This window comes from Mustelus asterias, chromosome 2, assembly GCF_964213995.1.
Source record: "Mustelus asterias chromosome 2, sMusAst1.hap1.1, whole genome shotgun sequence".
Lineage (NCBI taxonomy): Eukaryota > Metazoa > Chordata > Chondrichthyes > Carcharhiniformes > Triakidae > Mustelus > Mustelus asterias.
The window spans coordinates 96,824,006-96,838,280 of NC_135802.1; the positions used below are offsets into that span (position 1 = coordinate 96,824,006).

At 43.6% G+C, this 14,275-nt stretch overlaps 1 protein-coding gene across 1 annotated transcript in view; it reads right to left on the reverse strand.

Moving 5' to 3' along the window:
- fam133b (family with sequence similarity 133 member B) overlaps positions 1 to 13,204 on the reverse strand; it is a 62,904-nt gene extending 49,700 nt beyond the window's left edge. Inside the window, exon 1 of the mRNA XM_078239004.1 lies at positions 13,070 to 13,204. Within this exon, the coding sequence (XP_078095130.1) occupies positions 13,070 to 13,093 (24 nt within the window). The 5' untranslated portion in view covers positions 13,094 to 13,204. The remainder of the gene's footprint in view (positions 1 to 13,069) is intronic.
- Between the last annotated feature and the right edge of the window lie 1,071 nt (positions 13,205 to 14,275).

A 14,275-nucleotide genomic window follows, 5' to 3' on the forward strand; every position in this document is an offset into this window, starting at 1 on the left:
GCATCCACATCTCATGAATAAAACCAATCCACAAAACACGCGATTACCAACGATATTCCAGGGCATACAAAGCATTCCATTAGAACTTTTGATCATCTTTTTACCTGACTACATTTTCATGAACTGGGCTTCTAAATCACCTGGGACCTCTACTGTTTCTAGTCTTTCACCATTCAAATAAAGGTTGGAAAAATCTTTTTAGTTCAAAATGGTTAACCTCACACTTACTGGCATTAAAATTTAGCTGCCTCGCTTTCACCCACTCGTATAATCTATCAGTTGTCTTTTTAATTTTATTCACATATCTACACTACTTACTATGTCATTCATCTTTGTGTCATTGACAATATGAATTTCTATTGCATTATCGAAGTCATTAATAAATATAACAAATAGTTGAGGTCCCAGCAAAGAAATTTGTGGCATACCACTGGTCACCTCCTTCCAATTTGAGTGCATACACAGGATTCCTTTTTCACATTTTAAACAGCCCAAGCAATTCCAGGAGCTTATTTTTAAACAGTCTGATAGGTGGATCCTTATTGAATGCTTCTGGAAATCAAAATAAATTCCATGCATTGACATTTCTCCTGGCTTCTTTAGTTACTTCCCCCAAAAATATTAGGTTCATTAGATATGACCTGTTCATTACAAACACATGTTGGTTCTCTTAAATTAGCTGAAATATGTAGGTCATACTGTCCTTAATTTTAGATTCCAATATTTTCCCCACATCAGATGCCAAATAGGTCTATAATTTCCTAGTTTGTCTCCTTTCTCTTTCATAAATGAGTTGCAATTGCAATTTAACAATCTAACAATCATGCTACAAAATCTGCAATTTCCCCACCTATTCCCTTTAACACTCCGGAGTGGTCACAAGAACGTTAGTTTTCAGTGTCATTATTTTTTCATAATAGTGTTCTGGTATAGAGAATTACGGTCCCCGATTCATTATTAGTTTCCCTAGATTGTCAAGTATATAACCCTCCTCCATTAATGTGAGGAGGCCAATCAACCCATCGAGTCTGTGATGGCATTCAGAGCAATCTAGTCAGTCCTATTCCCAGTGGGGTGGGAGACAGCAGGTTAGCATGTGGGGAGGTAGGTTCAACTGCATGAAAAATTATGAATAAAGTTAAAAGGAAGGAGAGTTCAGGAGATGCTATCAAAGTCTCTCGAACAAGTAATCATAGGACGTGATGTTTGAAAAGGTTTAGGAATCTAACTTCAGGCACAGTAGATAAGGGGACAGTTAATGCAGGACTGAGGGTGTTGTATTTGAATGTGTGCAATATACAAAATAAGGTAAATGACCTTATAGCGCAGATTGAAATTGGCAGATACGGTGTTGTGGGCATCACAGAGACGTGGTTGCAAGTGGATCATGGCTGGAGCTAAATATCCTATCAAAAAGACAGACAAGTGGGCAGATGGGTGGGGTCACCTTGTTATTAAGAAATAAAATCAGATCGATAGCAAGAAACGACATGGGTCAGAAGATGTAGAATCTGTGTGGGTAGAGTTGAGCAACCGCAAAGGTTGGACAGCGATGGGAGTTATGTACAGGCCACCGAGCTGTAGTCAAGATGTGGGGCACAAAATGCACCAGGAGATAAAAAAGGCAGCAAGAAAGGCAAGGTTGCAGTGGGGGACTTCAATATGCAGGTGGACTGGGAAAATCAGGTTGGTAGTAGATCTGAAGAAAAGGAACTCATGGAATGTCTAAGAGATGGCTTTTTCAAGCAGCTTGTGGTGGACCCTACTAGTGAACAGGCAATTCTGGATTTGGTGACGTGTAATGAGGCAGACTTGATAAGGGAGCTTAAGATGAAGGAACCCTTGTGAGGCAGTGACCATAATATGATAGAACTCACCCTGCAGCTTGAGGGAGAAAAGCTGGAATCAGATGTACTGGTTTTACAGTTGAGTAAAAGCAACTAAAAGAGGATTAAGGGAAGAGCTAGAGATTGGGAGAGGAACTTAGTGGGAAAGAAGGTGGAACAGCAATGGCAGGAGCTTCTAGGAGCAATTCAGGAGACACAGCAAAATTTCATCCCAACAAAGAAGAATACTAAGGGGAGGATGAGGCAACTATGGCTGACGAGGGAAGCACAGTAAGAAGTCTCACAACACCAGGTTAAAGTCCAACAGGTTTATTTGGTAGCAAATACCATAAGCTTTCGGAGCAATGCTCCTTCGTCAGGAGCATTGCTCCGAAAGCTTATGGTATTTGCTACCAAATAAACCTGTTGGACTTTAACCTGGTGTTGAGAGACTTCTTACTGTGCTTACCCCAGTCCAACGCCAGCATCTCCACATCATGACGAGGGAAGCCAGGGACAGCATAAAAGTAAAAGAAAAAGCACGCAATGTAGCGAAGATTAGTGGGAAGCCTTTAAAAACCAACAGAGGACAACTAAAAAAGAAATAAGGTGGAGGGGAGATGGAAAAGAGAAGAAATATGAGGGTAAGCTAGTCAGGAATATAAAAGAAGATTGCAAGAGTTTTATTTTAGATATATAAAGGGTAAGAGAGAGGCAAGAGTGGACATTGGGCCACTGGAAAATGACACTGGAGAAGTAGTAAGGGGGAACAATGAAATGGAGGAGGAACTGAATACGTACTTTGCGGCAGTCTTCATAGTGGAAGACACCAGTAACATACCAAAAATTCAAATCAAGAGGACAGAGGAAAGTATGGTGGCCATTACTAAGAAGGTGGTGCTGGGAAACTGAAAGGTCTGGAGGTGGATAAATTACCTGGACCAGCTGGACTACACCCCAGAGTTCTGAGGAGATAGGTGAAGAGATAGTGGAGGCATTAGTAGTGATCTTTCGGGAATCACTGGAGTAAGGGAGGGTCCCAGAGGACTGGAAAATTGCTAATGTAACACCCCTGTTTAAGACGGGAGGGAGGCAAAAGACAGGAAATTACAGGCCGGTTAGTCTGACTTCAGTCGTTGATAAGATTTGAGAGTCCATTATTAAGGATGAAAATTTGGAATACTTGGAGGTGCATGGTAAAATAGGGCGAAGTCAGCATAGTTTCATCAAGGGGTGGTCATGCCTGACAAATCTGTTAGAATTCTTTGAGGACATAACAAGCAGGTTAGACAAAGGAGAGCTAGTGGATGTTATTACTTGGGTTTCCAGAAGGCCTTTGACAAGGTGCCACACAGGAGGCTGCTGAGTAAGATATGTGCCTATGGTGTTAGAAGTAAAGTACTAACATGAATAGAAGATTGACTGGTTGGTAGAAGGCAGACAGCAGGGATTAAAAGGGCCCTTTTCAGGATGGGGCAGCTGGTGACTTGAGGAGTTCCGCAGGGGTCAGTGTTGGGACCACAACTTTTCACTTTATACATCAATAATCTAGAGTTTGCAGATAATAGAAAGATAGGCGGAGGGACAGGTAGTATTAAAGAGGCTGCAAAAGGACTTGGACAGGTTAAAACAGTGGACAAAGAAGTGGCAGATGGAATACAACATGGGGAAGTGAGGTTATGCACTCTGGTAAGAAGAATAGCGGTGTAGACAATTTTCTAAATGGGCAGAGAATTCAGAAATCAGAAGTGCAGGGAGTCCTAGTTCAAGATTCTCTTAAGGTTAACTTGCAGGTTGACTTGGTAGTTAGGAAAGCAAATGCAATGTTAGCATTCATTTCGAAAGGACTAGCATACAAAAGCAGGGATGCACTGCTGAGGCTTTAAAAGGCTTTGGAGAGACCACATTTAGAATATTGCAAGCAATTTTGGGCCCATTTCGAAGGAAGGTTGAGCTGGCCTTGGAGAGGAGGTTCACGAGTATAATCCCTGGAATGAAAAACTTGATTAGGAGCATCTGAGGACTCTGGGTCTGCACTCAATGGAGTTTAGAAGGATGAGGTGTGGGGGAAATCTCACTGAAACTTACAGATTAATAAAGGGCCTGGGACGTGAGAAGATGTTTCCACTAGTAGGGGAGACTAGGATCGTAGTGCACAGCCTCAGAGTAGAGAGACAACCTTGTAGAACTTAGATGAGGAGGAATTTCTTCAGCCAGAGGGTGGTGAATCTATGGAATTCATTGCCACAGAAGACTGGGGAGGCCAGGTCATGGAGTACATTTAAGACAAGATAGCTGGGTTCTTGATTGATAAGGGGAGCAATGGTTGACTCTGCACAGACAGTGACCCAAACCAGGAATCGAACTTGGGTCCCTGACACTGAGGCAGCAGCGTAAACCACTGTGCCCCCTTCTTCCCTGAAATCTTAAATTCATGCCCTCTAATCCATATGCAAGCAACCAATGGGTACAGCTTTTCTTTGTACACAATTAAACTGGTCTCATTCTTGTGCACTTCGATCAAATTCCTCTTCAATAAAGAGCATGGGGAGAGAGATGAGACTTCAATAAAGAGCAGAGGGCTCACGTTCTGGGAACAGAGACAGCCGGACCTGTAAGGGGGATGCTGTGACATTACAGGAAAATGGTAACTTCATTGGCTGGTAAGTAACCGCTAATTTGAATTACCTATTCTAAATTGCTTTCAGATTAAAGATAATAAGGGAAATATTTTACAGATTAAACAGCTGAAAACCAGTTGAAATAAAAACAAATCAATATTAAATAAAATAGGGATGGAGGGCCAGGTGATGTGTTGTTCCTGCATGATGTGGGAGCAGGTGGACCCATCATGATTCCTCGTGAACACATCTGTGGTAAATTTAAAGCTTAAAGTTTATTTACTAGTGTCACAAGTAGGCTTACGGTCAGACTGTAATGAAGTTACTGTGAAAAGCCCCTAGTCACCACACGCCGGTGCCTGTTTGGGTACACTGAGGGAGAATTTAGCCTGGCCAATGTACCTAACCGGCACGTCTTTCGGACTGTGGGAGGAAACCAGAGTACCCGGAGGAAACCCGCACAGACACAGGGAGAACGTGCAAACTCCACACAGACTATGACCCAAGCCGGGAATTGAACCCAGGTCCCTGGCGCTGTGAGGCAGCAGTGTTAACCACTGTGCTGTCCTGGCACAGTGTTGGTTGCTCGAGGAACTGCTGCTCAGAGCTGATGAGTTGGAGTCTGAGTTTTGGATTATGTGACATTTCAGAGAGGGGGAGAGGACCTGGACACTATGTTTCAAGAGACAGTTACACCCCTTAGATTAACCACCGTGAACTAGGGTTCAATTCTGGCCTCTGGTGACTGTGTGGAGTTTGCATGTTCTCCTTGTGACTGCATGGGCTTCCTCTGGGTGCTCTGATTTCCCCCCACAGTCCAAAGAGTGCGAGTTAAGTTGATTGGCCATGCTAAATTGCCCCTTGGTGTCAGAGGGACTAGCGAGGGTAAATACATGGGGTTATGGGGATAGGGTCTGGATGGGATTGTGGTTGGTGCAGACTCGATGGGCCAAATGGCCTCCTTCTGCACTATAGGAGGAAATTATCCTAGCTACCTTGATTTCAGCCTGTGGTCAGGCACAGGAGGATATGACTATGAGAGAGGCAGATAGAGGGATCCAAGAGATAGCACTTCAGGGGCCTCAGCCCTTATCCTTGTCCAACAGGCACGAGAATCTTATTCCTTGTGTGGACGAGAGAGGGGACTGAATGAAGAATAAGGAAACTGACCCCGGCACCGTGGTTTAGGGAGTTGTTCAAGTGGCAGGAGAGAAGAGAAATGTAGTCGTAGTTGGGGATAATATAGTCAGGGGAATAGACATTGTTCTCTGTAGACAGGATCGAGAATCTCAAAGGCTGTGTTGCCTACCCAGTGCCAGGGTTCGGGACATCTGCTGTGGGCTGGAGATGAACTTGCAGTGGGAGGGGGAAGATCCAGTGGTCGTGGTCCATGTAGGTTCCATTGATGTAGGTAGAACATGGAAGGAGCTTTCGTCTAGGCAGTTTGAGGAGTTAGACAATAAATTAAAGAACAGAACTTCCAAGATTATTAGCTCTGGATTCTTACCTGAGCCACGTGCAAATTAGCAAAGGGTACGTAAAATTAGAGAGATTAATGCGTGGCTCTAATAATGGTGTGGGAGAACTGGGTATTGGTTTGAGGGACATTGGCATCAGTAGTGGGGAAAGTTGAGGCTGTACCAGTGGGACGGTCCACATCTGAACCATGCTGGGATCAGTGTTCTTGCAGAACTTATATCTAGGTAGGTAGAGAGGGCTTTAAACTGAAGAGTGGAGGTGAGGGTTCAGTTGCTTGGAAAATTAGGAAGTCAAAGAAAAGGTGGAGTGTAGGTTAGTGATCAGTCTGAATGTCAACAGAAAACTACAGGTAGGGACAGATCATATTAACATTATATTACAGCAAGGACTCATATAAGAGCCCTAATTAGAAGGGGGGAGGGTTCCAGCAACGGAAAGTTTAAAAACAAACAATCAGGGGTATGTGAGGGAGCAGTGGCACAGAATAGTGAGGGGAACCTTGACTGTCATACTGTGACAGTAACAAGTCCAACAGGTTTACTTGGTAGCACAAGCCACAAGCTTTCGGAGCACTGCCCCTTCATCAGGTGAGTGGGAGTGTGACAGGCCAGGGCAGGAAATGCAAACAAAAATATGCGACACAGAGCAAATTCAGAGTTGTAAACTACTGTAAAAAATTAAAGCTAAATGTATTTTATCAGAATGCTCAAAGCATTTGCAACAAGTTGGTAAGTTGATAGCACAGGTTGCAACTATGAGTATGATGTATTAGCTATTACAGAAACATGATCGCAGGATAACCTGGACTGGATACCCAACATTCCAGAGTATACAATATTCCAAAAGAATAGGCAAAAGGGGAAAGGAGGTGGAGTAGTGTTGTCAATTAAGGAAGGCTTCAGAGCAGTGCTGACTCGTGATATAAAGGCAGCGAACAGTGATGTTGACTCGGGGGTTTGGGTTGAAATCACGAATAGCAGGGGAAGAAAGGCGGGGTAGAAGTAGTTTATCAGACCCCCAAAAATGTGACTTGTTTAAAGTCAAAGCACAAATGGGGAAATATCAAGGGCATATTCAAAGGGAACTGCAATTATCATGGGAGATTAGAATCTGCATACTGATTGGACAACCCAAACCAACAAGGTAGCATAGAAGAATTTGTGGAGTGTCATCAGGGATTGTGTTTTAGAGCAGATTGTTATGGACCCTACCCAGGAACAGGCTATTTTAGATTTGCTTTCTATAATGAAGAAGGATCAATAAGGGATCTTGTGGTTAAGGACCCCCTAGGGAGTAATGACCACAAAATGATAGAATTCCAGATAGAATTTGAGGGTGAACATTATAGGTCCATAACCAGTGTCTTCAACTTAAATAAGGGCAATTATAATGGTATGAGGGAGTTGTCGTCTAAGGTGAACCAGCTCAGATACAGGTCAGCAATAGCAGATATTCAAACAATTGGCCCAAAATGCTCAGCAGGCGTTTATCCCAATCAAATAGAGAGTTTCCACAAGAGGGGCAAAATCCATTGTTAACACAGGTCAAGGATAATGATAAATTATAAAATAGGATGTACAAAATGGCAAGGGATAGCGGTAGACCAGAGCTCTGGGAAGTTTTTAGGATCCAGCAGCAAAAGGCTAAAAAGTTCAGAAGAAGGGAGAAAATGAATCTTGAGAAGACTTGCATGCAGCATCAAAACAAACAGCAAGAGTTTCTATGGATATATAAATTGGAAGCGGGCGGCTAAGGTAAATGTGGGACCTCTACTGAACGATGCGGGTGAATTGGTAACAGCAAACAAAGGGCGGATATGCTAAATTAATTTTTTACATCCGTCTTCTCCGTGGAAAACATTGCAAATATCCCTAATTATCAGTTGGACTGATTTCAAATAACATGTAGAAATTACAATAATCCCAATCACATGATGAGTTTCCTATGAAACCCATCTCCTAACTCCATGGCCTGGGGCTTGGTTCCTCCCTCTGCAACTGGATCCTGAACTTCCTAACCACAAACGCAATCAGTAAGGATATGCAACAACACCTGCTCCCGCTCATCCTCAACACCGGTGCTCCACAATGTTGTGTCCTCAGCCCCCTACTATACTCCTTATACGCCTATGACTGCGTGGCCAAATTCCCCTCCAACTCGATTTTCAAGTTGGCTGATGACACCACTGCAGGGGGTCGGATCTCAAACAATGGCGAGACAGAATATAGGAAAGAGATAGAGAATCTGGTGAACTGGTGCGGCAACAATAATTCTCCCTCAATGTCAACAAAATGAAGGAGATAGTCATCAACTACAGGAAGCGTAGAGGAGAACATGCCTCTGTCTATATCAATGGGAACAAAGTAGAAATGGTTGAAAGCTTCAAGTTTCTAGGTGTCCAGATCACCAACAACCTGTCCTGGTCCTACCACACCGACACAACAGTTAAGAAAGCCCAGCACGCCTCTACTTTCTCAGAAGACTAAGGAAATTTAGCATATCTGCTACGACTCTCACCAACCTTTACAGATGCAGCATAGAAAACATTCTTTCTGGTTGTATCACAGCTTGGTATGGCTCCTGCTCTGCCCAAGACCGCAAGAAACTACAAATGTCGTGAATGAAGCCCAATCCATCACGCAAACCAGCCTCCCATCCATTGACTCTGTCTACACTTCCCGCTGCCTCTGAAAAGCAGCCAGCATAATTAAGGACCCCAGGCATCCCAACATACTCTCTTCCACCTTTTTCCTGAGGACACATACCAACTGACTCGAGAACAGCTTCTTCCCTGCTTCCATTACACTTTTGAATGGACCTACCTCATTAAGTTGATCTTTCTCTATATCCTAGCTATGACTGCAACACTACATTCTGCACTCTCTCCTTTCCTTCTCTATGAACGGTATGCTTTGTATAGCGCACAAGAAACAATACTAATTATATACCACTGTATACTAATACATGTGATAATAATAAATCAAATCAAAAGACTATCAGAGAAACTGAGGAGGCTAAAGGGGACAAGTCGCCGGGCCTGAATAAATACACACTAGGGTTTTAATGGAAGTGGCTGCAGAGATAGTGGACCCATTGGTTGAAATATTTTGGAACTCACTAAATTCCTGGAGAGTACCAGAAGATTGGAAAACAGCCAATGTGACACCCTTGTTCAAAAGGGAAAAAGGCAGAAAGCAGGGAACGATATTCCAGTTAGTTTAACATCTAATATTGGCAGGATGCTGGAATCAATAACCAAAAAGGAAATAGCTAATCATTTAGGAAAGCTGAATTATAATCAAATCTAGTCAACATGGTTTTATGAAAGGTAAATCATGTGACAAATTTGTTCAAATTCTTTGAGGATGTAACAGAAAGAATAGTGGGGAACCTGTAGATGTAGTGTACTTAGATTTCCAAAAGGCATTTGACAAGATGCTGCACATAAGGCTGGTGTATAAAGTAAATGTCTATGGAATTGGAGGAAGTGTGTTTGCATGGATTGAAAACTGGCTGTTAGATAGAAAACAAGAGTTGGAATAAATGGATGCTTTTCAGAGTGGAAGATGTAACGAGTAGAGTACCGCAAGTATCCGTTTTTGGCCCGCATTTGTTCACTATTTACATTAATAACCTGGAGGAACAAACAGAATGCAAGGTTTCCAAATTTGATAATGATATGAAGATAGATTGTGATGAGGAAATTGTGATTCTGCAACAGGATATAGATAGATTAGTTGACTAGCAAAAACCAGGCAAATGGGAGTTTAATGTGGGGGAAGTGAGAGTTCATGCACTTTGGTAGGAGGAAGCAAAAGGCAGATTATTAATCAAATGGAGCGAGACTGCAGGTGAGTGAAGTACAGAGGGATCTAGGTTCTAGTGCGTAATACACAAAAGCTAGCAAGCTGGTCCAACAAGTAGTTAAGACGGCAAACAGCATTTCGGCTTTTATTACACAGGGGTTGGAGTTTAAAAAGTAGGGAGGTTTTGCTGCAATTGTACAGGGTGTTGGTGAGGCCTCACCTGAAATACTGTGTGGAATACAGTTTTAGTCCCTTTACTTTAACAAGGATATAGTAACATTGGAGACAGTCCAAAGGAGATTCACCAGGCAAATTCCTAGAATTAGAGTGTTGTCCTATCAAGAAAGACTAAATAGTGTGGGTCCGTATTCCTTGGAGTTGACCTTATTCAAACATAAAAGATCCTGAGAGGGCTTGACAGGGTAGACGATGAGATGTTTTCACTAGTGGGAGAGTCTCGAACATGGGCCATAACTACAAGATAAAGGACAGGTCAGTTAAAGTTGTGGTGCTTGGAAATTTCTTCTCACAGATGGTGGTGAATCTCAGGAATTCTCTGCTGCAAAGGGTAGTGGAAGCTGGATCATTAGAAATATTTAAAGTGGAGCTGCGTAAATATTCGATAGATCAAGGAATAGAGGGCTATGGGGAAATGGCACAGAAATGGAGCCGAGGCCAGCATAGATCAGCCATGACTGTATTGGATGGCAGGGCAGGCTTGAAGGGTCTGATAGCCTATTCCTGCTTCTATTTCGTGTGTTGTAAATCTCCCTTGCAACATCAACCCTGAAACAATTCTGGGAAATCTCCTCTGTCCCCTCTGAAGGCTTTCACATCCTTCCTAAATATTCCAGTTGTGATCGGACTAGTTTTATAAAGGTAGGGCACCACTTCCCTCAACACTGGTGCTCCACAAGGCTCTATCCTCAGCCCCTTACGATACTCCTCAAAACACCGATAACTGTGTGGCCAAATTCCCCACCAACTCGACTTTCAAGTTTGCTGATGAAACCACCATAGTGGGTCAGATCTCGAACAATGATGAGACGGAATACAGGGAAGAGATAGAGAACCTGGTGAACTGGTGTAACGACAAATACGCCTTCCTCACTGTCAGCAAAACAAAGGAGATAGTCCTCAACTTCAGGAAGCGTAGTGGAGGACATGCCCTTCTCTACATCAATGGGGATGAATTAGGAATGGCTGAGCGCTTCAAGTTTCTCGGTGTCCAGATCATCAGCAACCTGTCCTGGTCACCCCACGCTGACACTACAGTTAAGAAAGCCCAGCAATGCCTCTACTTTCTCAGAAGACTAATGAAATTTGGCATATCCGCTGCAACTCTCACCAACTTTAACAGATGCACCATAGAAAGCATTCTTTTTGGTTGTATCACAGCTTGGTAGGGCTCCTGCTCTGCCCAAGACTGCAAGGAACTACAAAAGGTCGTGAACTAAGTCCAGTCCATCACGCAAACCAGCTTCCCATCCATTGATTCTGCCTATACTTCCCGCTGCCTTGGAAAAAGCAGCCAGCATAATCAAGGACCCCACAAACCCCGAATATACTCTCTTCCACCTTCTTCCATCAGGAAACTGATATAAAAGTTGAGGACACTTATCAACCGACTAAAGAACAGCTTCTTCCCTGCTGTCAAAAGACTTTTGAAGGGACCTAGCTCATTAAGTTGATCTTTCTCTACACCCTAGTTATGACTGTACCCTCTCCTTTTCTTCTGTATGTACAGTATGCTTTGTCTGTATAGCACACAGGAAACACTTTTCACTGTATATTAATATATGTGACAATAATAAATCAAATCTTCCCTGCCTTTGTACTCAGTGCCTCCATTTATAAAGACCAAAATCCCAAATGGTCTCAATCTGGTCTGTCCTTCAAAGATCCAGACACATGGACCACATCACCACTTGCCTCACCCTGGCCCCTCTTAACCTGCAAACAATTTAGAACTGTGCTATTAAGTGTATAAAATTGCTTCTCCCTGTCTTTATCAATATGCATCATTTCGTACTTCTCTGTATTAAATTCTGTCACTTCTCTGCCCATTCTGCAAGCCTATCTGCATCTTGTTGCAGTCAAGTTTATACCTGTGCCACAAAGAGGGTTACATTAACACTGCAATGAAGTTACTGTGAAAATACCCTATTTACCACACACCGGCACCTGTCTGGGCACACTGAGGGAGAATTTAGCATGATCAATGCATCTAACCAGCATGTCTTTCAGACTGTGGGCGGAAACCAGAGCACCCGGAGGAAACCCACACGAACACATGCAGACTCTGCACAGACCGTGACCCAAGCTGGGACTCAAACCCATGTTCCTGGCACTGAGGCAGCACTGCTAACTGCTGTGCCACTATGCCACCCACTGCCAACTGCTATTATCACAGCCTGATGTTTGGCAAATTTTGAAATTGTACTCTGCATTCCAATATCCATGTTGTTTATACATCCAAAAATAAAATCAGCAGTCTGACCCACTACCTACCAGACTGGAAAACAACCATTTACCGCTACTCACTGTTTTTTTTGTCCTTAAGCCTTTTTTTCTCCACAAAAGCACTGACTCTCCTATTCCACACACCCAAGTTTTGTTAAGCAACCCTTAATGTGGCAATCTGTCAAATGTTTCCAAAAAACCTAAACAGACAACATTCATTGCTTTCTTTTCCATTACTTCATCAAATAATTTAATTAAACTAGTCAAGCACAATTTCATAGAAATCATAGAAACCCTACAGTGCAGAAGGAGGCCATTCGGCCCATCGAGTCTGCACCGACCACAATCCCACCCAGGCCCTACCCCCACATTTGCTTCTTGCAAATCTGTGTTGACTCTTCTTCATTGAGTACCTATTTTTTTCTGATTGCTTCCAAAACCTCATGCACCACTGACTTGAGACAAACTGGCCTGCAATTCCTATTGCTGTCCCTCCACCTTTCTTCAATAAGGGACATTTGTCACTTTCCAATCCTTTGGCATCTCCCCCATATTTCAGGAAGATTGGAAAATTATGGAAAGCCCTTCCACTATCGACAATCCCACTTCCTATAATGACCTGGGATTCAAGCCATGAAGTAACTAATCAACAAGTTTACCATTTTTGTTTTTGTATTGGCAATATCACCCTCCTGATCTCTTTTTAAAGGGCTCCCATTGCCCTTGAGTTCCCTGGCGGGCTCCAACAGGGAGCGGCTCCCCCTGGGCCAAGACTGCCCCTCAGCCAGCTCCACCTTCACCTGTCTATAGGCCCGGTGACGGACCAGCCGCCGGCTTACCCGATCCGGGTTTAGGTCCCGGGGCCGATACTCACCACTCGGTTGTCCCGCTTCCCCATGTTTTCTTTGGCCCACAAGCTGAGCAGACACCTTCCCTTTAGCAGCCCGCCGCCGCCGCCGCCACTTATCCTCACGCGCCTGCGCAGACCAGCCACATCGCCTTAAAGGGGAACCGCCCGCCCAAAGAGCGCCTGCGCGACGTCACGCGCAGCGGAAGTGACGGACACGGTTTGCCGACCGGATTTCCGGCGAGTGGGACATGCGCAGTGAGGGGTCGGAGTAGGGAATGGGATTAACTTGGTTTCAGTTAGTTCATTCTGCCTCTGTCCTGAAGGTACGAATCACAGTAATTAACACTTGCAAGTTCCTTTCCAAGACACAACCATCCTGATTTGGAACTATACAGTAGTTCCTTCAGTTATCAAAATCCTGGAACCCCATTCCTAACAGCACTGTGGGTCTACCTACAATACATGGACTGCAGCAGTTCCTCTTAACCCAGAAACGTCAGAAACAAAAACAGTAGATAATCCATTTGGCTAAGATCAAGTGTAGTTTTGGCATCCTGCACTTGGTTGAAGTCATGATGTTACACTGAGGCTTCATTTGAAGCAATTTTTAAAAGCGGCATCTCGGCCTTTTGGCTAAGATGCAAATGAGATTGAGCCTTGGAGAAGGTGCAATGCCCGTTTCAATCAGCTTGGATCATGTAGATCAAGCCCAGGACAGGAAGTGAGAGCCCTGTCTTGTCAGCTTGATCTGGAAGGTCTCAATTGCTGAGATTTTGAATTGGACTTTGGATTGAATTGGATATATAAACAAAAAAAAAACATGTTCCAGAATAATCATTTTGGTGTTAGGTTCGGCATAAAATGATATCAGTAACCCACTCCAGTCCTTTAAAATTGTAAATGTTGTTGGTAATATTTCCCTGAAATATATCAGGAATTTCTAAGATAAAAGCAAATTATTGCGGATGTGGAAATCTGAAACAAAAACACCCAAGGCCGGAATTGAACCAGAGTCCCTGGCGCTGTGAGGCAGCAGTGCGAATCACTATGCCACCGTGCCACCTGTAGTCCAGTTCAATTTCTGATCAACACCCAGGATGTTGATAGTGGGGGATTCAGTGATGGTAATACCATTGGATGTCAAGGGGCAATGGTTAGATTCTCTTTTGTTGGAGATGATCAATGCCTGTCATTTGTGTTGCACCAATGTTACTTGCCACTTGTCAGTCA